The sequence below is a fragment of the Doryrhamphus excisus genome, linkage group LG2 (assembly GCF_037039965.1).
Source record: "Doryrhamphus excisus strain RoL-2023G ecotype Guam linkage group LG2, RoL_Dexc_Guam_v1.1, whole genome shotgun sequence".
Classification (NCBI taxonomy): domain Eukaryota; kingdom Metazoa; phylum Chordata; class Actinopteri; order Syngnathiformes; family Syngnathidae; genus Doryrhamphus; species Doryrhamphus excisus.
The window spans coordinates 27,280,524-27,303,385 of NC_136358.1; the positions used below are offsets into that span (position 1 = coordinate 27,280,524).

A 22,862-nucleotide genomic window follows, 5' to 3' on the forward strand; every position below is an offset into this window, starting at 1 on the left:
CTTCACATAATAGGGTACACAGTGTCTCACGTTTTATTGAATTTTCTCATAGGACAATAGTATAGAAACTAAACTGCAGCAGGGGTGTCAGCAGGGGCATTTCCAAACAATGCACAACTAAAGCAAAAAAAGTTTATTCAAGTGCACTTATCATTCCGACAAAATTGCATTTTCATAAGCAAAAGCATGACTACGTATCCATTAGTTTACAGTTCAACACTATTAAAATAAGTAGGAGTGAGCAATTGATGAATAAATAAAATTCAACACATCAGTCATTCTACAAATGTTCACATTAATATGTGATACAGCAATAAAACACTCATGCTCTTCAGAATTCAGGAAGCTTAATGTGATGCAAAATCCAGACTTCCTCTTGTCAATTTCCATCAAAATGCCAACTGTGACAGACCTGACAGAACAGAACAGAACACACTTTAGTGTGGGCACATTGTAACTTGACCTGAAATGGAATCGCCATTACCTAGACTGAGCTTGTCTTTGGTGGCCCAGCAGATGCTATAGTGCTGCAGGAGCTGCTGCAACAGCTCCTTCTCATCAAGGAACTCCAGACGCTCAATTCTGTGGGAATAAAAGCGATAAATTAATGACTTATCTGTCTTACAACATTGTTAACTATCATTTAGTGGCCCAGGTAACAGCTAGATGGTCAATACTACCGTGCCACTTCATCCTGAGGAAGCATACTGTAGACTGTCACCATGTCCAGAGCATCAGCGTGATCCCAACCCAACCGGAGAAACCGCTCCTTCTGCAAGCAACACACACTTAACATTTTAATACACATTTAAATAAGTACATAGCCTGTTTCAAATTATATATGTATGGAGGTTACCTGAGAGGCAAGAGACTGGCACAGCTCGACTCCCGCCAGCGTGCACTGACGCCGTTGCAGGTTCTCGATCATCACCTGGCCAAAACGGTCACTCATGTTCACCTAGACACACACATGCCATCTTAAGATAACCATCGGGGACTTCATTTGATGCATGCTCAGTTTTGATTGACACTTTCAGAGTGGTATTTATTTATTTTGGCTACCTGTTCATAGTTGATAAACATGGCCGTGTGAAAGGTGTCTGCAGCCCAGTGAACTAAATTTGAGGACTGGGCAGGAGTCATGTAGACCAGCACACACTCCGACAGGAGCAATGTAGGCAACCTGTACATCACAGTTGCACATTTTTACTCTCATCCACCATATGTCAATCCATTATCATCAACATTGTGATGAAACCCACATTTCATGCTCACATACTCGGGGTTAAGATGGAACTTCTTCAGTTTTGCATCCAAAGCAGCAATGTCTCTGAGGTCTGCTCCGATGATGCAGTACCGATCCGAGTCAAGACTGTGGGCGTCTGAGCAAAGGAGTGCACATAGTACAACAACCGTGGTATTTATTCATAAAATGTCTTGAAAACCAAAGAGACATCATTTAGCAATGTCATGTACTGTATGTTGTCTGAGGTTTACCTAGTAGCAAGGAGTCTGTTGAGTGTGTTTCAATGACGGGCTTGGATAAAGGTGCTTTGGTCCTAGTGAATGAAAATAACATTAAATTACAAAATATGCAAAAACATGCATGTTAGGCAAATACATTCATGATAGTTTATGCTTCATTTTAGTAGTGAGAGCATCAAAAACCTGGTTGTTTTTTTAGCATTATTAGAGCCTTCTAGACATGAACCAATATCCCTATAGTCGTCTTACATAATAATAGAAAATAAGACATTTAAGACATAAATAAGACTCATGGCATGGCATGGCATCTTTTGTGGCGTTCTGTGAGGTTTGTCTCATGTAAAATATGTTCCCTGAATCAATAAAGGTTGGGAAACACAGAAGTAGACTTTACAAACGTGTAGTTAGATTTTTTTGTCAGAGGTTTTTAGAAATAACACTGCACTGTATGCATGATGCATAATGTGCCAGAAAAATATTGCTTGTCTTACTTTATATAGTGTATTTTCCTGGCCACAACAGTAGGAAAATCAACCTCAAAGAACTTCCTTGGTAAGAGGTTTTCATCCTGTTAAACACAAACCCACACACAATGATCAAATGCTGCAGAAGATGATATATACGGTAAGTGATTGCTACCAGAAAACAACCTTGAGTCTCCAGAAGGTGGTGTCCAGCCCGGCCCCAAGGTTGATCACTTGACAGTCACGTTCTGTTTTTCTTATAAATGCATCAAGGAGATGGTTGACACCTTTAACACGCCCATAATATCCTATAAGATAAGACAAACACAGCCAGGACTGCAATTAAATTACACATCCTGATAATATGACAGCAATCAGTCTGTGGAGGGAGGATATTATTTACCTCTGTTGATTTCAGGTGCCTTCCGCTCACCAACAGATCTGACAAAATACTGGATGTAAGGGTCTGTCCAGTATCCTTTACTAATGGCAAACCTAAAAAGAACACATCATAATGAGTCTTAATAAATACCGTTAAAGACAACAGTGAGTGTTCTAAGCATGACAAATCAAAACAACCTTTTGCAAGCCGTAGCATCGTCACACGTCGCCCTCACTGCTTCATCGGAAGTATCAGTGTCGGTCAAGGGGTGCCGCGCTGCCATGGCAGATTCTGAATGCAATGTTCATTAAATGATTATAACATTCCCATGACGCTATCTCGTCTTCTTGTTTCCCTCTACAGGAGGCTAGCTGCCGGCTAACGCACCGACTGGTTGTACAAATCAACAACTTTCAAGATAAATGTGCGACAACTTCAGGGTTACTCGGCGAATGGAATAATTTGATCATAGCGACAATAATGAAATGATATACCAATCAATGCATTTCAACGTAAACCACACGGACTACAACATGCTTGCAGGTTGTTATAACCATGGTGGCTATAATGGGTAAAGTTCAGAGCGGAAATGATACAGGAGCACATCCGGGTTGCAAGACTTCCCATTAAAATAAAAGGTAAATTACAGTAAATAGAAAAAAAAGTCTTAATTCCTAGCGTTGCGTTTAAAATGTTTCAGGAAAACAGTTTTTACAGTATCGCACACTATTTTATCTCTGCAGATGTAATCTGCCCCTCCCAACAGAAACTGATGACACTTTAAAGCAGTAAGAGAATAAACGTTTTCATGACGAACAATTAAGTGGCAACATGCTTAACATATGGTGTGACTGAATTCTCAGTAATAGAAATTGGGTAAGTTTAGGATTAAATAAACTCTGCTTCTTACTACTCATTCGTGAGTATTAATGTTAATATTAATGATAAATTATTATTAAACAAAAAAACCCAAAAGAAATTAGAAAAAATACAGTAAAAAGGCACAATGTAAAGAGCAAAGGATGAAATAATAGTGATACTAAGTTGATATAACTAATAATAACCCAGGGCTTTGTCTTTAAATATAACTATATAACGTTATACCTATATAGAACTAATACATAACTAAATATCTACAAATATCAACGTTGCTCTCCATATCCTTTGCTGAGTGATATCCGTAATAAAAATTGTGTTGATTTAACGAAATATATGCTGACCCCAATTAACAACAATCAAACAAACATCCGGTTTCTCTCAACTTCCGGTTTCTCTCTCTCCTCAGCGCTTGGAGCTGCAGTCCACTCTCTCCGCTGTACAGGGGGAGAAAGCGCTTTGACGGATTTACTCATCTCAGTTAAACGCAACATTAGCTTTACGGCTAGCCACTCACCAGTGAAGAATGTCGAAAGGCCGCTGGAGTCGGTGAAAGCTTGTCACGGCTGACCATCTTGGAACTTTCATGTGGGGTAACATCGAGAAAACCAAGTTGGAGGACCATGCCGTCTCGCGTCCCTGAAGACGTTTCCACTTCTGAAAAGCTAACTTAAGAGCTAGCAAGCTACAAACTATCATTAATTGGCTTTGGGCTCAATGGCTGGCGAATGTTTTCACTGTCATAGACACAGCTGGGAAAGTTGAAACAGGGAGAGGCTGTGTGAACTTCATGACAAACGAAAGTCAACATTTTTGAAGTGTGCACTTCGGGAGGACTCGACTGGAACGGCGACGAAAATGAAGAAACAGTTTAATCGCATGAAACAGCTCGCCAATCAAACAGTTGGCAGGCAAGTATCGCAGTGCACGGCATTTACTCATTAGCAATGCCAACTTTCGTGAAGGCATCACAACATGGCTTTATATGGTATCTCTTTCATGGCTTACTTTTACAGTCGTTTCTTGCAATGGGGTTGTAAAATGAGTGTCACATGAACATAGACGGGTGGGGGGCTGTCTTTATGCATGTGCGTTCAATGGTTGACAGTTTAGACTTGGGCTCTTCATGTTAATAGCATAATGTTGTCTTGAAGACAATAGAATCCTTTAAAAACAAGCAAATTTCCTACGGATTTCCAACGCTCCTGTCAGATGTTTTAGTCAACCAGCCAACACCTCAGTGCTGGTACCATCTGGATGGGGCAGCAGGAGGAGGATGTTGTCATTTTTCTAGTTGTAAATCAGCAACCAGAGGACTTTTGGTCGGTGTAAAACGGACTTGACTACATTTGCTGCGCTGCCAAAGGTAGAATGCAACTGTCTTAGGCCTTCGCCTTCCTGCAGACTTTAGATTAGTTTAGTTTAGTGTGGCATGTGCGGACGCTTACCACTCCAATGGACCAAAACACTGGAAATGATGTGAACAGATATTAGTGTAACCAGGCGATGCATAGTAACACCCAAAAGAAAGCTCAGTGAAAATCATCCAAAAATACATTTTTGGGGAAACATTGTGAAAACGGCAGCAAAAATACTCAGTAAAGTTTTTACAATAACTCTGTAGATCTTTTCAAATATACACACACATTCAGAAACATGATTTACCCTCTTGTGGTCAATATAGTGATTATTTTCTAGACATCCATGAGTCGGACCTAAAGCCCAATAATTTTCCCTCAGGCTTTGCAAAGGCAGTGCGGCTGGTATGGTCGTAATATGCCTTTGTACAGTGAACCAGCTGAAAGGAACGTGATGGAGAAAACAGACACATGCACATCCCTCTCTTTGTCGGTGAGTGCGTCGAGAGAGAGCGAGGGAGCAAGCATTATTTTAATGCACTAGCAGTGTCCATCCTTCCTTCTGAGCCCATGGCATGCAAGTGTTTATGGATTTGGGTGAGCGTTGAGCAAACCTTGAAGGTGAAGGTGGTGCCTGCTTGTGTATCCGTGTCTGCAAGGAGCAACCAGGCCGTCTCGGCTGCCCTCTGGGTTCCTGTGATTGTGCGAAGGCAGAACGCTATGTCCAGCATGCAGCCGCTTGGAGGAAATCTCTCCTTCTGCTTTTTTCGCAAACAGGAAACTGCCTCCCAGACACAGGCTATTGCCTTCTAAAGCAAACGAGGGAAGCAGGCTAGCAAGATAGTTTCATACACTGACATTGAAGGGGAGCACGTCTTCCGTACATCGCGTGATAATTTCAGTTGGCAGTCTGTGAACTCTTTGACCTCATACACCCTTGTTTGCCACAATGGGCCAAAGGTCCAAGCTAGTAAAAGTAAAATCTTGCATTGCTAGTATAGAAATCGTGTCTTGGAACATTTGGCAAAATAGATTCAAGGCTGCAAGTCACAGGGTTTCTTGGAATAAAGGTGTAAAGGCCGGTATACGAGAACCTGAGACACATGACAGGTCCGCTTGTAAAACATGACCTTATTTGGAGCTGCATTGTCGAGGAACTATGAGAAATGGTTCTCCAAGCCTGTATTGTTGGCTTATAAGCTCAGGTTTTAAACACTTTATCCTTTAAAAACAATTAAAATGGCCATGTGGAATATTTGGGAGTTTGTTAGGCCACTTCCTTGTTCAATAACAAGGATGAAACGGTATACGGTTTAGCAAACAAAGTATACTCGTGCGCATACGGTAGAACAATTCATCCAGCTAACGTTATCTAGTGTGCTTTTCATTCAAGTTAATTGCTGCATCGTTGTGTTATGATCTTGTTTTATTCAATTAATCAGCACGGCAGTAATCTATCACAATTTGTTAGCCATTTTCTAGCAATACTGTATTAACAGTTGGCTTCTGTAATCCCCTCAGATACTGTAGGTCAGTGTTTTGCATTGTCATATATTGCCTGTGCAAGTCAGTCCTTGAGGCACCTTCCTCCTGACATGTCACAGTGGAATCAAGAGGAAATGGGTGTTTTCTTGGGTGTCATCAGATTCTGCCCTGGGGACGATGAGGTGTGTCGGCTGTTTGTGTGCTTCAATGACAGGCAGAGTGAGACTGTTCTTTGTTTGCCCACAGAAGTTTGGTTTTCATTGAAATTCTTCAAGGGTGAGACTGGAAAAACATTATTCAAGTATTGTGGCAAAAACATTTTAATTGCCAGTCTGAACCCAGAATATTCCGATCATATTATTCTGGTTATGTTATTGAAGAGTCTATTGATTGTGACTATTCATTTATTTATTTTATACTAATACTATTTTATACTTATACTTTATACTTTTTTATTTTATTTATACTAAATAGGCCAGGTGACATTATGTGGCTCGACATTTTGCACTCTCAATTTTAGAGCTCTCAGCAACTTTGCCATTAAATTGACATTTTTGCAATGTTCTCAATTTATGTTCTGCTGGTTTGATGCTGAAAAAAGTTAACTGAGGGAATAAATAAGTCAGAAAAATTGCAGATTACTAGCTTGACAGCTCATACAATCAGCCGCATTAGGGAGACTATATAGCCTGAACTGCTCAATTATTCTCCCAGCTCCTTTCATCCGGGCCCTGTATCCATTACGTTGTGCCTCAAGCTGCCAACTGTTACCTCGCTACTCCTCAGCCTGTTGATTTTCTGGAGTGTCTGCTAACAGAAGCTCTATTGTGCTTATGACGGCTGCGTTCGCTTACTCCACTTTCACTTTGACAGTACATTGCCATGGTTACCATTCCCAGCCTAGTGGCCATGGTGGCTAAGTATCCGGATGCAACACGGAGTGACACAATTTCTCCAAAGGCTGCTGATGCAGTGAACTGTTATGGAGGCCAGCTCGCTTCACTGTAGGTCAGCTGATGCAAGCTCAACAATTGTTGTTTTGTTTGTGGTTGCTTGTCCTCTGCTGAGGCTGCACACGGCCTATTTGATCATTCTGACAGTTGTTGTTCTTTTGGGTTTTTACATGTTCATGTTAAGCTGTTGTCATCACACAACATTCTTAACATGGGCGTTAAGAGGGCAATTGAAGTTAACAGAGATTCGTTCAACATAGGGTTGTGCGATATTATTTTATATATCGCTATACCAGTATAGATTATTCCAGTGATACGAAAATGATATATACCGGTATAAATTATAGAGCCGAGTTGATGGCTACATGGATGAATCAAACGCTGTCACCATGTTGTGTTTTACTTCTTGTAATGAAGTTGGGCAAATTCTGAGTGGGGAAAAAAATACGAGAAGCACGTTTATTTTTAACGCAGTTCGTCTTAGATGTAAACATATGGAACACCACCAAAGGTAAGTTTGTAAGTAACAAATCCTAGATACTATTTGTTTGTTTAGCTTTTCTACTAACTTCCGCAGCTCGATCACAAGCTCGCTGTTTATTATTATCTGAATTTACACAGATGAGGCAAGTTTCCTTTCTGGAGTTTTTCATTCAACAAAGGCCACGACCACAGCCAAGATGGTGGTGTAAACAAACTGGATGGTATTATGGATGCTGAACAAGCAAGCAAACGCAAGTCAAGGGAAAGCTAGCAAACATTTTGGATGCTAATCGAAAAACGGCCAAACCGTGGCGGATGCTAACCGAGGTACCACTGTACGTGGTTGACTTGCAAAGCTGTTGAGAATGTAGCCTTACTGGTTAAGCTTGTTTGATGACTACATCACTTAGCATTCAAACCAAACCACATAAATTGTTTGTCTGCACCAGAACAAGGAGTCCCACGCTGTGGCTCCATAACCCCACTCTCGAACATTTTTTCCACAGTGAGCTGGAAGTGGTCTGTTATGTTTCTGTAGGTTATTCTGCAGCTCCGGTCTCTGCATGTGGGACCTCACCGTCCTAACCATTGCCTTTGCATTACTCTGTGGAGTTCACGGTATAACCCCCAACCACCTGAACCTCAGTATTTGTATTTCTTTCCATGGAACCCCAAAACTGTCCTCCACATCGGTGTTAGTCTCGCCATTTCTGCTTGCCTCCATGTTTGTAATGGAAAGCAGCTGTTCTGCGCTGATGAGGTTACTATAGTTCAAGAGCACAGTTTGAGAGGGAGACTTCATTGATGGCTATTATTACCCAAATTTCAGGCTCTCTACAGGTCAGCATCTTTACCTGCTTCATGTTTTGTAACAGTAGGCCTTTAGTTCTATTTGTATTTGTATGATACAGTTACAGTAAATGTATAGTCATAAAATATCACACCTAACAATGAACACGTAATTCACCCTTGGTCAGTGATATATTTAGCTGATCAGGATCCAGAAGTAGTAGTAGTCACAATCAATCTCCTAAACAAGTATGACTTACTAGCATACATAGATGTTCATATTATGCACTCAGATATGCACATTGAGACTACAGATGAGTATATCTTCACCGCTTTAATGTAAGGGGCATTTAACAATGCCGGATGACAACGTGTAGGTTCTGAGTGAAGACAGGAAGCACATTTATTCTTGTACCCAACTCGTCGTACAGACATTGTCAACACACAGGACATACTACCAGCCATACTAACATAAAAGTGCAGTTTTCCGTCTGACTGTGTAAACAAGAGTCATAAAAATATCTACATATGCACATCTCGTTTAGAATGTTTGTTACCAATAAATAAATGTGCTTTACAATTTGAGAGTGTATTGCATGATATGGGTTAAGGTTTGTAGCTTTTTATACAAGACTCCACGGTTTACCACTGGTAAATGTGACGGTGTTGCTAAACAAGCATTAGCTCTTTCCCCTTCCCTCTCCCTTTAAGTGAATCTAATCTGTCTGACCTCACCAGGCCCAACTATTAGTATACTATTAATAGGCTCAGGCAGGGCACTGCTGTGTTGATGCCTTGCATGAGTCACCATGAACTAGCTGCAGCTGAAGCACAGCAAACTAGTTTGCGCTCCACTCTCTCTGTGCCATGCGCTTTATTTGTTTAACCTATACAGAGATGTGTTCGGACACCAGCTTGTTTACCGATTGCTGAGTTTCCCCATGCATTGGTTGAGTTCAAGTTCAGCGCGTGCTTCTGCACCACTCCTCATATTTTTACGATACTGTGTATTTACCATCCTTGTGTGACAGTACTGATCTTTTTTTTCTGTTTTTTTTCCCCTCACTCACAGAGCGGAGAAAACAGAAGTTCTCAGCGATGACCTTTTACAGGTAAACCATTAATCTGACTCGGTAAAGCTGTGACAAGCTCTTACCTCATCCAGGGAAAGACTGCATCTGTTGGGGCGTTGGCTGTGATCACACTTGAAAATACTTTGTTGCAAAGTCCTGTCTCCAAATAGTGCATGCTAATGTTGTTTAAAAATTCCGATTATGCCTATGATCAGACTTCAAACTTAATAAAAAAGCAGAAAAATATACATGCATAACTTTTGTGACTAGAGCCACCTAAAACCTTGCATTGTAAGGTGATAGGTGACTTTCAACATGGAGACACATTCTAATATTATATCTTTTTATGTTGGTCTTTGCAGATGAATTATTTGTTTCTCAGGCTGGTGCACCTCCCCTCCCCATTACTACACATAGGCAAGGCATGGGCAAGGCAAGCCAAAGCTACATTGTAAAAACAAAAATTATGAAGACTGGACAATCAATTTTTCTTTTTCAGCTAATACACAGTGGTGACTTTGTGTTGTCAGTTGCAGACATCTGCAGTTGTGTGTTGGACAGACACACCAGTTGAGTATCACTGCTGTGTATTATACCACGTCTTCACCTGATAAGTGGACCGAGACAGTTGTGAAACACTTCCACACAAACAATGAAGGCAGAGTGGTCTGGCCAGAGGTCACTCTAGTCATGGGTGTGCTGTGTATCTTCTCATTGTGCATGTCAACACCTCTGGTGCAGACGTTTCTCCAGGTTTCCTATGTGGCTATCTAGTGCATGTCTGAAGCAGCAGGTGGAGTGAACACCAAATAGTGGCTACTCGGCGAAGGCATTCCAGCGAGGAAGCCTTTTTGTGTGCAATTGGGTGGTGTCATAGATACAAATATAACAAATTGTATTGTTTTTTTTGCTTTGAGAAGGCACCAAGGCCAACAGTACAGCAACACTGCCTTCTTTTGTCGGCAAACTTGTTGCCAAAGAGACCGGAAGATCGTGATAGACTATTGTGGGTTTAAAAATCTGATAGCAGCGTGGTACCATGGCGAGCAACCAACTCCCATCACACTTAATCTGATGCAAACAGCAAATATTTTTTGCTAATAGGTCATTGTCTTAAAGCAGTGTGTCATGTTTGCTGTTCATTTCAAACATGTCCACACCTTTCTCTTGGAAACCAATAAACAAATACAGGCAACCAGGCAGGCACCTTCTGCTGTGGGATTCCCTGGTCTATAACAAGTCATGGGATTGTGTCCCTGTTAAGCAGAACACACCCTGCTGCTACCCTTTAACTGCTTATGACGTAAGTTATGCCATGGTGTTCTGTGCTTTTTTTTTTTTACTGCATTGAAGTACAACCATTTCCTAATGACGCACAAGCTAAGCACAACCTTTTTTCCTGGGGAAGGGAAATCCCTCTTCTTAGCTTTGGTTTTGTGCCAGTGGTAACTTGACTCACCTTGAGCAGTGTTACAAGCCTATAGATTTGTACATGTCTCTCTGTGTGTGTTTGGTAAGCTTGTATTTGACCCAGCTGTTTTGGGAATGCCGGGGGCCACCATGGGTCGCGAGTGACGTAAGAGCACGAGAACAGTGGGAGGCAAAAAAGCAGACAGGCGGCGGCTATCTGCTGTGGAATTCTGACTCTGTTCTGTTTTTGGAACACAATTGTCTGGCATTTGCTTGATCCTCCCTTTTGCATTTGTCCCCCTGTGTTTCTGATCTGCTTGCCCCCCAGACCTCAGTGTGTTGCTATGTATATTTGGAACATTGTTTTTAGCACACTTTCTCCCCGTATGTTGACCACAGGCACAACCTTCTCCCTTTAGTAGTGTCTGTTAAGCACTGGCAACATCATCATTGATGAACATTTTTAATTCCTATTCATTTGGCTAAGACTGTGTGGACAAAGTGACGGAAAAGCCGTGCACATTGTTAACACTGGCTGTTTCAGTCAAGCACCTGGCATCACAAGGACAGTGCACAGCTTCACTTGGCCTCCAGCCAGAATAGCTGTGACTCCCAGCTCATCAATGACAGCATTATATATCTCAAACACAGTGGATCTGTGTCGCTGGGCCACAGACAGGAGAAAGCCTGTGTAACTTTAAAGCCTTTCTAACATTAATGAAGGCCTCAGTCTTGTGCATAGCCCTGTGAGTGTTGCTATGGAAGCACTTCCGATGAGCCATGTGCTTGGAAGATAACATTCCAGTGTTGCTCCGTCGGGACCAGCCTTATCAATCAGGGTTGAACTCTGATCTCTAAGCAACCCCCGTTCAAGGCAGCTGCTGATCAAATCTATGCTCAAGAGTTCAACATCATTAGCCATTAATGCACTATGTTGTTTTAAATTATCAAAATAAACTGAACAACGTATGGTCAAAAGAGAACTTAAGACAGGATCACACTTCATTTAAAGGCAAGACTCTACAATGGGACTCACTATTGTTTCATCTTTTCTTCTGCACAGATTGAACGGCGGATGGAGTTGGTGCGTGTGGTGTCCCACAACACACACAAGAAGATGGTCTCGTGTCTGCAGGGACATATTGGCGCAGATGTAGAGAAAAGACATGTGAGTCAGCTGTTGGTGGAACCGCTGAAGCAAAATTGTTGTCATACTTGTATCGTCTACCATGCACATTTGAGTGGTCGCTGTTTTCATTTCAAATAACTTATATCCCAGTAGACATGATGTATCTTCTGTGTTTTCTGCCCCACACAACCCAACATGCACTACAGTCCGTACCGCGCCTCTATACAGGAAATGGTCAGGTAAAAGAAAACATGAGTGAAGTATTTAACCTCTACCACTTGTTCCATTGCATCTTCTCTTTATTCACTCTCACTATTGCATGACAAGTTGGGCTTTGTTTCTCCATTAAAACAGGTTGTTGAGAGCATACATTTTGCACTGTTTATAGGTGCTGGGACAGAACACTTCCTTTAATAGACTCTCTTCTCCTGGTTGCCTCCTGTATTCCATTTAACATTTACTTCCCTCCCTTTTCTCAGAAAGCTCACTTCCTGACTTTTTGAATGCACCACTTACTCAATGGAAAGTCTTGATAGCATTTCCATTGGTCTCCACCTCACACTTTTGACTAGCAGACGGGGGGGGGGGATATTTTGAAGTGGTTTATTTGTCTGTATGAAGCTAATTATTGTTCTGTACCTCTTCTACACCAACATGTTTGCCACAGAAAAAGCTTCCTTTGACAGCATTGTCTCAAGCTATGATAGAAGGTGGGAGCCAGCTGGGAGAAGACTCTTTAATAGGGTGAGTCCATCATTGATTGACACTTGAGATAATCGTTGTTGCTATACATGACAGCTGCCCGTCAGGGAGTGTTAATGTTAAGGTCGCACATTCAAGCCAAACAGTTATTGTGGGACTTTAAACATCTCCTTCTCTTGAGGATCTGATTATTCCCGGTGGCTAAGCAAAATGCACAGAAACTTAAACATGTTTTTACTAGTTTTGTCTAGAAATCATGAGGAAGAGAGAGTGCAATGGGTGACCTCTGCGTTCACATAAACTTCAATCACAACTCACCTCAATCACAATTACATAGTATGAGGTTATGGACTGGATATAGAGCATATAGAATAGTTGTCAAGGTCTCCCAATGTGCTGACAGAAACTAAAAGGATGAACAGGACACGCCCTGAAACCCACTTCCTCTCTCTAATATGTCTTAACAGGAAGATGATGGAGGTATGCGGGGATGCAGAGAGCCGTCTGGCATCTGAATTGATGCAACATGAGCTGCAGATCGAGAAAGACATCTTGGATCCTCTCAGCCAACTTGCAGAGGTCAGAACTCAAGCAGTAGCCGGACATAAGTCATTTGTCTGCTTCTGCATTAACAAAAATGTCTGACATCATCACTTAGCGTTCTCATCAGGATGCCGGTTTTGATTGTCAACCAGGAAAAGCCATGTTATTGTTTTGTGTCTGTAGGTGGACATCCCCAACATCCTGAAACAGAGGAAACAGTTGGCCAAATTGGTGCTGGACTATGATTCTGCCAGAGCGAGGTTTGTTTCACCACTTGTTACCACTGTGGCGTGAATTTGTTTCCTCCCTTCCTCATGACTTTGACATTGTGGCATTGTGACAAGACAAACTCATACTTTGTGTGTGTGTCCAAACACAGATGGTTGCAGGCGACCAAGTCAATAATCTCAGGAACAAACACTCAAGCACTGACAGCCAAGGCTGATCTACTCAAGGAGGAGATGGATGAAGCCATGAACAAAGTGGAGCTTTGCAAGGTATCAAGCAGCTTCATTGGATTCACCACCAGTTTCCAGTTATTGAAACATTATTAATACATACACGGAAGCATTTTGGCATTCACATGTCTTATAATGATGACACATCAGTGGTCTTATATAGCATCCCCAGACTGGGCCTGGCCAAACATTTCACCTGTGAAAAAGTTATTACAACAAGTGAACATTCCAAGATGTCTGACCCAGTTTGCTGACGCACACGGATGTCTCAGAATGCCCCGTCAGCTCCACACGCTTAGGTCTCTCTATTGGAGTTTGTCATGGGCAAGTTTTAGTGTCTACTGCAGGATATGTGTCAGGGTTTTTTTTTTACCCAGGAAGCGTGACAGCCTTGTTCTCCCCCCAATAAGTGTAGCAGGAGTTTTTCTGACTTGCATAGTGCACAGCTTAGTGCCACTTAAAACACTGACCATTCATTTGATTTATTTTAATGAGGATACTAAGAACTGCTACACTTATTCTGTTGAATTACACTGTGCTGGAGAGCTACTACTTGCACTTTAACAACATGTGTTCTCCAACTAGGACCAGCTTGCCGCAGACATGTACAGTTTCTTCTCAAAAGAAGGAGACTATGCCTGCTATTTTGTAACGGTGAGTGCAGTGCAGTGCGTCAACACGCTCGACAAATGAAAGCATGAATGCTGCGGGAATGCTCACAGCTGTTGTGTCACTTTAACAGCAACGTGCAGGCCAGCTTTTCTTTCCTGTTTAGTTTGTCTTATTCTGCAGCCTTCATCATTTTCTCTTCTTCTTTTCTCTTCCTGTAGCTCCTAGAAGCTCAGGCGGAATACCACAGAAAATCTCTCTCTCTGCTGGAGAGTGTCTTGCCCACCATCCAGGCTCAGCAAGGTAAAGCATACAGCTCAATTATTTTACCCAATGTGACATTAAGTACGGTACAGATTTGCAGAAAAAACATTTTTACAAGATGACAATATGAGAAAGACTCGCGTTGCAAATATGCATTACTGCTCTGCAAGACACTTCACACATCTTGCATCCGACTACCCAAGTTAGCTTACCACAGCTTACTACTTACTGAGGTGAATCTAAAACCTGATTGGTTAAAGAAACAGTCCCATTGCTAATATAGTTTAAGTTACATGGGCCAGCACTACTGATACAGAAGGCTCTGGGCAGATTGACGTGGCAACACATTAAAGCTGAAATCTGATTGGACAAAAAAAAAATCTCACATACACTTAATGGAAGGGCTGCCAAGAGACACGCTATGAAATGTAGATAATAAATTGCTGGTAATAAATTAATACAATTTCATGGAAGAAATACTAGAATTTAAGTTGTGAATGTGGCATCTGTTTACGAGAAGTCACAAGAACATTTTGTGTTCAGATACATGGACAGAGAAACCCGCCTTTGGCACGGCGCTGGATGAACACCTTAAAAGGAGTGGGAGGGAAATCGCACTGCCCATAGAGGCCTGTGTCATGATGCTGTTGGAGACTGGAATGAAGGAAGAGGTAATGGGCCAACAAAGTGCAGCGTTATGCAAACCGACACTCACAAACTCACAAAAACCACAGTGCTACCGTACAAAGGGTGGAGCTGCAGACACCATGTTCATTGATTGCTTGGTCAGCAAAGTATCGTCACACCCATGCAGCCATGGTGGTAATGGAATGAAAAGAACACAAAATGTGTTATTGCATTCTTGATCTGTGCTCATTTTTCGAAACATATTTTTCAACTCACCTGTACCACTTTGGGGAATATGGCTTAGGTTGTACAATTAATGTCATTTTCTTCAGCCTTCCTATAAAAACAATGCAATACAATTAAATAGGATCGTTAAAAAAAGTTTATCGCAATTTCCACTCAGAAATGACGATTGCAGTTCCCTTTCAAACTAAATGGCTTTCTGTGCTTCCTATTAAAAACATTCATTTTATGACCAAAAAACCCTAATCATCCTGATCAGTTAATTTCCTTCTTTGTATTATTAAAGCATAGAAGAGCATGTTTAAAACCTGACTCCTCATTGGTACGTTTTGCTGTCTTAAGTAAAATAGGTGCTGGCGAAGCTCATTAAAACTTACACGGAGCCATGGTTGCGATTAGTGGCTCGACTAACTTGGAAGTGGGCTTTAAATAGCGTCTTCGCATGAAGATTGGCACAGCTGAGCGGACAGACAAACTGTAAACAAGGGAAAATTTTACACTATTCCCACAGCGGGCCACTGCGCATGATGATTGAAAAGGTTGTGATATCCCCCTCTTGAAAACAAACTTGGAATACAATAGAGTCCAGTTGTCTGCTGCTCATAAATCAGTTTTCTAGCTGTGTGCAAAAGGTTGCAAGGTCCTATTCATGATCCTGGTGAATGATGTTACATGCTAGTAGAGTGTGAACACAGGCTTTGTTTACATGTCAATGTAAATAGAGTTCTGTGCTGCACACTGGTTATTTGTTCCGCTTTTGACTGGGATTGCACACACTTTGATGTTGTTTGCTGGTGAATAATGGCTGTTTATGTTTGTGTGTCAGGGTCTGTTCAGAATTGCAGCTGGGGCATCCAAACTAAAGAAGTTAAAGGCAGCGCTGGATTGTTCTACTTCGCAATTGGAGGAGTTCTACTCTGACCCCCATGCTGTTGCTGGTATGACCTGTTTTTAATTCATGTCAGCATTTCCTATTTTGATGAAACTGAATTTTTGTGACCGTGTAAATTCAGGAGCACTAAAGTCCTACCTGAGGGAACTCCCCGAACCTCTAATGACCCACCAGCATTATGATGAATGGACCCAGGCATGCAGGCAAGGCTCCTTTCTTGACACAAAAACATGACAAGTACTTCATTAATTTGACATATCAAAGCTGTGCTATTCCATTGTTACAGTGTATCAGATCCAGACAAGAGGCTTCAGGCTCTGTGGGTTGTATGTGATAAACTACCAAAGAACAACAAAACCAACCTGAGGTAATCTACCTCGCCACATTTTCAACAGTACACTCGCAAAACGTCTGCATTCGCGATCATAAATGTTTGATGTAGGTATCTGGTGAAGTTCCTGGCCAAACTGGCTCAGGACAGCGAGATAAATAAAATGACTCCCAGCAACATCGCCATTGTCCTTGGACCTAATCTGCTTTGGGCCAAGACCGAAGGGTGAGTAAATGATGACGGTGTTGATAGGAAGCAGTTAATATTGATGTTACTTCATAAAATGTTTTTCATTCCGTACGGGACATCCAGGAGTTTGGCAGAGATGGCTGCAGCTACTTCTGTACATGTGGTGGCCATCATAGAACCCATCATCCAGCATGCTGACTGGTTCTTTCCTGAGGGTAGGTTTAGGTGGTTTCTTGCTCGCTATTTGACACCAAGGATGAACAGTGACTATACATGCCTGAAATGTGTATAGATGCAAGACACCCTCCATTATATTCTTATTAAAATAATACTTCTCTAACAATATTATTTCTAGAGTAACAGTTAATGTATCTTGGCAAAGGCAGACCGCCAGAATGTTTTTCTGTTTCCATGTCAGTGTTGTATGGAGCTGAATAATGTTCCGTAGAGGTGTTGCCATCCTGTGGCTACACTGTAGTTCAACTTTCCACATGTGATATCATGTTCTTCATCGTCAAGTCGCACACTAGTTGAGACTATTACATACCAGTGCAAAAGTACACTACTTAGTTGTTTGCACTTCATTTTTCAAGACAGTGGTTTAATCCATGATTAAGCTTGCCCCTAGTTTAGGCCTGACGGCTATCTTGTGACTTTTAAATGTGTAATTCATCTTTTAAACGCTTCAAAATATGTTATTGCTCAAAAAGAGCAAATGTAGTGTTAATTGGGAGCACCTTTTCAAGAAGCTTGACATGACGTTCTGCCCAGGCATGATGTTATCAAGCTCAACAGCTGCCCTCTTACTCAACAAGCACGTGTGCTGGGTCTGTTTCTTGCATTCTGGTCAAGCCACACCTTTAAGACCCATGACACATAGTCCTCTCAGGTTGCAGCTTGTGTAGTTTAGCATACAGTATACAGCCTACTTAGACCGATGTTTATGTTGTTTCTTTGATTTCACAGATGTGGACTTCAATGTCTCCGGCATGTTTGCAATGCCGGTACCTGCATCCAACCACAACAATCATCTAGATTATGACAGCGGAACTATTGAGAGGAAGAGACCAGGCAGTTTGGTGGGACCAGAGACAGACACAACACGCAAAGACAAGTAAACATCTCAAGTGTTGTTTAAATAGGTTTTTCAGCACACAATATCATGCTCATATCAATCTTACACAGATGCTGATATAATTTCTCACAAGCACACATTTTACTGTATGTTTCAAACTTTTGTTGTGATTTAATGTCACTTCAATCGTCTCTAACACTGTTCTCGTCGGCTATTCTCTATGCTCCGCGGTGTCACGATCATTCTTTCTCCTGGTATAATCATTTATCAATCAATCAACTTCTGATCTGATCGAACCTGTGGTTGTCTGTTTGTCTCCTCCACTTTCTCACCCGCCGCCGTCTCCCAGTAGCACCCCTAACAAGCACTCGGACCACACCATCCGTAGAGGCAGTACCACCTTAGGTAGAAAGCAGCACACCTCACCTGCCTTCCAGCCTCCTTTACCCCCTGTGGAGACTCCAGGGCAGCAGGGACACAGCGCCGGGCAGGTCCCGCAGCCCTTGGCCGAGCCCCTTGCCCAAGCTCCTTCTGTGGGAACAGGGGGGCCCGATACCTCTCATAGCTTGCCACAGGGTCTTGCTGCCCTTGCTGCCGCCCAGCAGCTTCTAGCACAGCACACAGAGGAGCTCAGGTAAGAGCTGCTTGCCTGCTGTTGCATCTGCTGCTGCTGGGGAGGGAAGCGGGATGACATTTTAAATGGCTTTTATACTTTTAGAAGTCACACGTTTGGGCTGTTTGTCTGGTCTTTTTACAACCACTCATCTTGCAGGAGCAGCACGACAATGTCTGCTGTCATTCAGTCACTTAGCCCCTCTATGCTTCCTTGTCTGAATCACTGGAATCAACAGATAATGACGCTGCTATCCTTCAACTGAGAAGCCAACTACCATGTCTGCGGTTATGCGTTGCATAACATGATGCTAAATGCATCTAAATATATTTATCTGTCCTTTTTCATGAAGCAACCCAAAGCTACGAGACCCCACAGCCGCTCCCGCACCCCTACTCCAGCGTAGTGGTTCTGGATCGGGGAGCCATGCTGCTGGCCAGCTGGGCAGCGGGACCGGTGGGGCGGGATCCATGGGTTCCAGTCCACATATGACGCGTAGAGGTGAGGGCACCAAGGTTGTATGACTGCTGTAAAACATTTAACACTAACATAATTGAGTACTGTATTGACACGGAGCGGGTGTCACGGTTGCATCGCTCCAGGTCATTGATGTGTGTAAGCGACGGGTGGAAAAGCTCTTTCATGGGGAGAAGTCAAATGCATTTTTAAATCCATGAACATACGCCGACTGTTTTGACTTGTTGTGGTTTTATCAACGCTGCACATCTGAAACCAGTTGATTGGCTATTAATGTTTGATTTTGTTAAATTCATTCGGACTGGTGCACAATGTGGCAATGAGCATTTGAATTTTAATAACATTGTAATCATTTTACCTTGCTGCCTATGATTACAAGCTGAGAGGAAGCTCGCAGCTCTATACGGTCCGTTCTTCACTGAAAAACATGATCGTACACATCATTGGATGGTAATGTAATTAACGATAACCAATGTTCCTCCATCACTCTTCAGCTACCAAGAAGCAGGCACCTGCTCCACCCAAGCCTCCAAACCCTCCCCCGAGTCAGCCCTCCTCTTCAGTGAACCCTTCTTCCTCATCAGTCACATCTCAACCCCTCAGTCCCCCTCCAAGACCCCTATCCAGCCACTCCCCCACCTCACCCACGTCTCCTGTCCCTCAGCAATACAACACACCCCGGCGCCACTCCAGTAATCAACCTCCAATTCAGGCCCCCAACCATCCACCTCCAGAGCCACCGACACAGGCCAGTTCTCCCAGTCTGACTGGTGGGGACCAGCAGAGCACGGAGCCCTCGCCCCCAGACTCACCTACCCCTCCAGACACTCCTCCACCCTCCGCTGCCTCTTACCAGGATGGCGCTCAGGTCGCCCCTCCTTCACCGTCTCCCTACCAGTCGGGGTCGCTCCCCCGACCGCGACCCGTCCCCAAGCCCAGGAACAGACCCAACATCCCCCCTCCACCGCAGCCCACCCCCATGGCCAGCGACAGCAACGGGATCTGTGCCACCGCTTACAAGATGATGGGTGAGCCTCTATCCTGACACTTAATGTTAAGTTTGTCACCCCTCTCGTCTCACTACTACTAATTATTTATCACGTGTGTATTGTAACACCTCCGCAGGCTAAAGGAGCTCCTGTGAGAGGTTTGTAGTTCACTGACTATGTTCACCTCACTGTGGTCATTCTACACCACCTGCAGCCTATTTCACCTGTGGCGACATACATGATGCATGAAATTGACTCAGTTTATTGTGAAGTCAGCCCTCATACAGTATTGCCTTAAATGTTGGCCCTTGATTAAATAAACACCAATCGCCAATTAATTTCCAGGTGTGAAAAGCACCGCACCTGCTCCCATTCGGGGGAAAAAAGACATTAAGTGGGTGTAACTACCTTTTATTGTGACATCTGATAGCTGATATCTGCTCTGTCACGGTAGATATTACAGCAACATTTCACAGCAGACATGGCATCTGTATAGCTGGCTTTTACAATTGAGTTTAAAGTAGGGATGGCCCGATATCAGCATAAAAATGTGATATCACTCGACATCGGTATCAGATTTTTTCCTGATCATGAAAACCGATGTTAAAAAATGCTGTTTCCAACTCATATGTGTTCATTCCACCACTGGAGATATGTCATGTTACACATATTGGTATCAGTATTGGAAATTGAGAGTTGGTCAATATCAGCATATCGGTTTCTGCAAAAAAAAAAGCCAATATCGGACATCCCTAGCTTAAAGAGATGATCCCAAACATTTGACACAAAAACTATTAACGATTAGAAAAGCAACAAAAGAAAAGATTCAGTGGTTTGAATTGGATAGTGTCCAAACAATTTAAACATTACTGAACCTCAGTGAGTGATGGAGGCCTGTTATAAAATGTATTGTGTACGCATTTATTATAATATATATTAGTCATTTTTTACAAACTTCCTTTAATTTGGGTAATTTAAAAAAAAATAATTTTTACGTAAAAATATAAATGTATGTAATTTAATATGTTTATTTTTATATATTTATTGTGTATTCTTATTATTATTATTATATTTTACATTCTTTCCACACATTTTTAACAAAAAATGTGTGTATATACAGAATGTAGGTTTTTATTTTTATATATATTTAAATTCTTTTTTTTTTCTTCACTGTTCTTTTTTTCTCAAATTATTTTTTAATTCCATTAAAATTATGTGGATCCTTTATTGGAATACATACTGTATTGGAGTTATAATCATCATTTTGTAATTTAATTTGTGTATTTTTTATGCATTTCAAAAATAAATTAAAATTAGTGTTTAAAAAAAGGCTAATAGAAGAATATCAAAATCCAGTGGGTGTGTATGTAACTACTAACCCTACTCACGTCATGTCACCACGTCTTCTGTCTTTGCTCTCCAAAGCCAACAGCGTCACCTCGTAGTTCAACTGGGCTTTAAGACATACAGTACCTTTACTGGGGACTTTTGTGCACTCACAAACTAATAGGGTTTTATTCCCATTGCTTTAATGCACTTCTGTATACCCTCTTTTGTCTGTAGACCCGACTATGTCCTTCAAAGGGCTGAGTCGGGCTTTGGTGCCGGAGTTCAGTGTGGACCAGCAGCCTGTGACCGTCTCTTCCTCGCTGCCTCCCCCTAAAGACTGCGACCTGGAGAGCGAGAGCACAGTCCTATAAGGAAGGACGCCATGAACCTCTTCCTTTACACTCCTGCATCTTGCTGGTCGCATCAGTGTGAATATTTTTTGGTAGGGACGGGGTTCTGTCATCTTGTAGCTTTTACAGTGGAACTCCTCCATTGAAAAACCATCCGTTTTAATCTTAAATGTTGAAGTTAGCAAACAATGGAGGAATGCGGTGTGTAATTGTAATGATGTGGGAATTTGTACCAAAATATGGATGGATGATGGGATACTTTTTTTTTTTTTATGTTAAAATAATGGCCTTAGAACATGAAATGACAAAAGGTTAGCGGGTGGAACCAAAAACGTGGTGACTGCAGGTTTCCAGTCATCCCAAACACTCTTTTCTCTCGCTCTTCTATTTATTTACCGAAACACACACATTCCCTGTGGCTTGACACAATTGATGCAGTCAGTAAATGTACATAAATAAAAGCCTTAATCGGATGAAAGCATTGTATATTTACTATACGGACAGCTCTATTATATATTTTTTACTTTAGCATTTCCAATAAGCTGTCTTCAGGGATGACACAGGAAGGGAGGAAGGAACGTGGGGGTTCTTTTCTTAAACTTTGGGTAGCGGGGTTAACTTTGGCGGCCCTCAACGCAGTCAGTATTGTTGCCTTTCTTCTCCTTCCCTTTTGTGAGTTTGAATGTAAACCGAAGGAGGCGATGCTGATGTTGCACATGAGCAAAGGCCATCGGATCACTTTTAAAGTTGTTTTGTTTTGTTTTTTTGCCTCCATTGAGCTGAGCACTCACAGCAGTGTACTTCAGTAGTGACGTGGTGGAACATTTTATCTACTTTCCTCCCTCTAGAATGGTACCAATGCAGAAAAGTCTTGGATGCTGCAGCCCTGGAAATATGTGATTTTTATTTCCTTTCCCCAACCTCTTTAGACAATCAATTGATATCATGTCCCCCAATTATGTGACTCAATGCCTTACCCCCCCCTCTCTGCACATCAAGACAAACAACATGCCATTAAACTAGAAGTGACGATGCTGCGTCTTTTTAGCTCCGTAGTTTTCTATGTTTTGTTGTCTGGTGAGCTGAAATATGGAATAAAATATGTTATATGAATGCTTGGTTATACGCCCTATCCAAAGAAAATAAAGTATATTAAGAAGTATACTTTTCTGGTTGTTTTGTTAGTATTCTACTCTCAAAACGATTGTATCGTGTAGTTAAAATGTTTGTTAATTCAAACGTATTTAAATGTTGTCGTGGTTGTGTTGCCTGGACCAATATGGC

The 22,862-nt window shown here is 42.0% G+C and overlaps 2 protein-coding genes across 12 annotated transcripts; one reads left to right on the forward strand and one right to left on the reverse strand.

The window, feature by feature from the left end:
- Window positions 1-34: 34 nt before the first annotated feature.
- lcmt1 (leucine carboxyl methyltransferase 1) lies at window positions 35-4,049 on the reverse strand. Of its 2 annotated transcripts, none has more exons than XM_078789031.1 (12): window positions 3,725-4,049; window positions 2,529-2,622; window positions 2,353-2,444; window positions 2,136-2,257; window positions 1,977-2,053; window positions 1,498-1,559; window positions 1,280-1,382; window positions 1,063-1,183; window positions 857-958; window positions 681-772; window positions 485-582; window positions 35-412 (listed from the first exon to the last, which is right to left on the reverse strand). In XM_078789031.1, exons 2-12 carry the CDS (start codon window positions 2,612-2,614, stop codon window positions 390-392), a joined length of 978 nt encoding a protein of 325 aa, XP_078645157.1. In that variant the 5' UTR covers window positions 2,615-2,622; window positions 3,725-4,049; the 3' UTR covers window positions 35-389. The 2 variants fall into 2 exon arrangements, with proteins under 2 accessions (XP_078645157.1, XP_057917145.2); XM_058061162.2 differs by lacking the exon at window positions 3,725-4,049 and adding an exon at window positions 2,826-2,860.
- On the forward strand, window positions 3,582-22,528 carry arhgap17a (Rho GTPase activating protein 17a). Of its 10 annotated transcripts, XM_058061157.2 has the most exons (23): window positions 3,582-4,118; window positions 9,348-9,387; window positions 11,822-11,926; window positions 12,094-12,126; window positions 12,555-12,631; window positions 13,057-13,168; window positions 13,316-13,392; window positions 13,512-13,629; window positions 14,176-14,244; window positions 14,421-14,502; window positions 15,007-15,134; window positions 16,160-16,271; window positions 16,347-16,428; window positions 16,512-16,592; window positions 16,668-16,781; window positions 16,869-16,960; window positions 17,712-17,859; window positions 18,170-18,454; window positions 18,786-18,934; window positions 19,290-19,316; window positions 19,405-19,938; window positions 20,036-20,057; window positions 21,463-21,609. In XM_058061157.2, the coding sequence occupies exons 1-22, from the start codon at window positions 4,066-4,068 to the stop codon at window positions 20,038-20,040; spliced, it is 2,523 nt and encodes an 840-aa protein (XP_057917140.2). In that variant the 5' UTR covers window positions 3,582-4,065; the 3' UTR covers window positions 20,041-20,057; window positions 21,463-21,609. The 10 variants fall into 10 exon arrangements, with proteins under 10 accessions (XP_057917140.2, XP_057917133.2, XP_057917134.2 ...); XM_058061150.2 differs by lacking the exon at window positions 20,036-20,057 and having other exon boundaries at window positions 21,463-22,528; XM_058061151.2 differs by lacking the exon at window positions 20,036-20,057 and having other exon boundaries at window positions 18,173-18,454; window positions 21,463-22,528.
- Window positions 22,529-22,862: the final 334 nt, after the last annotated feature.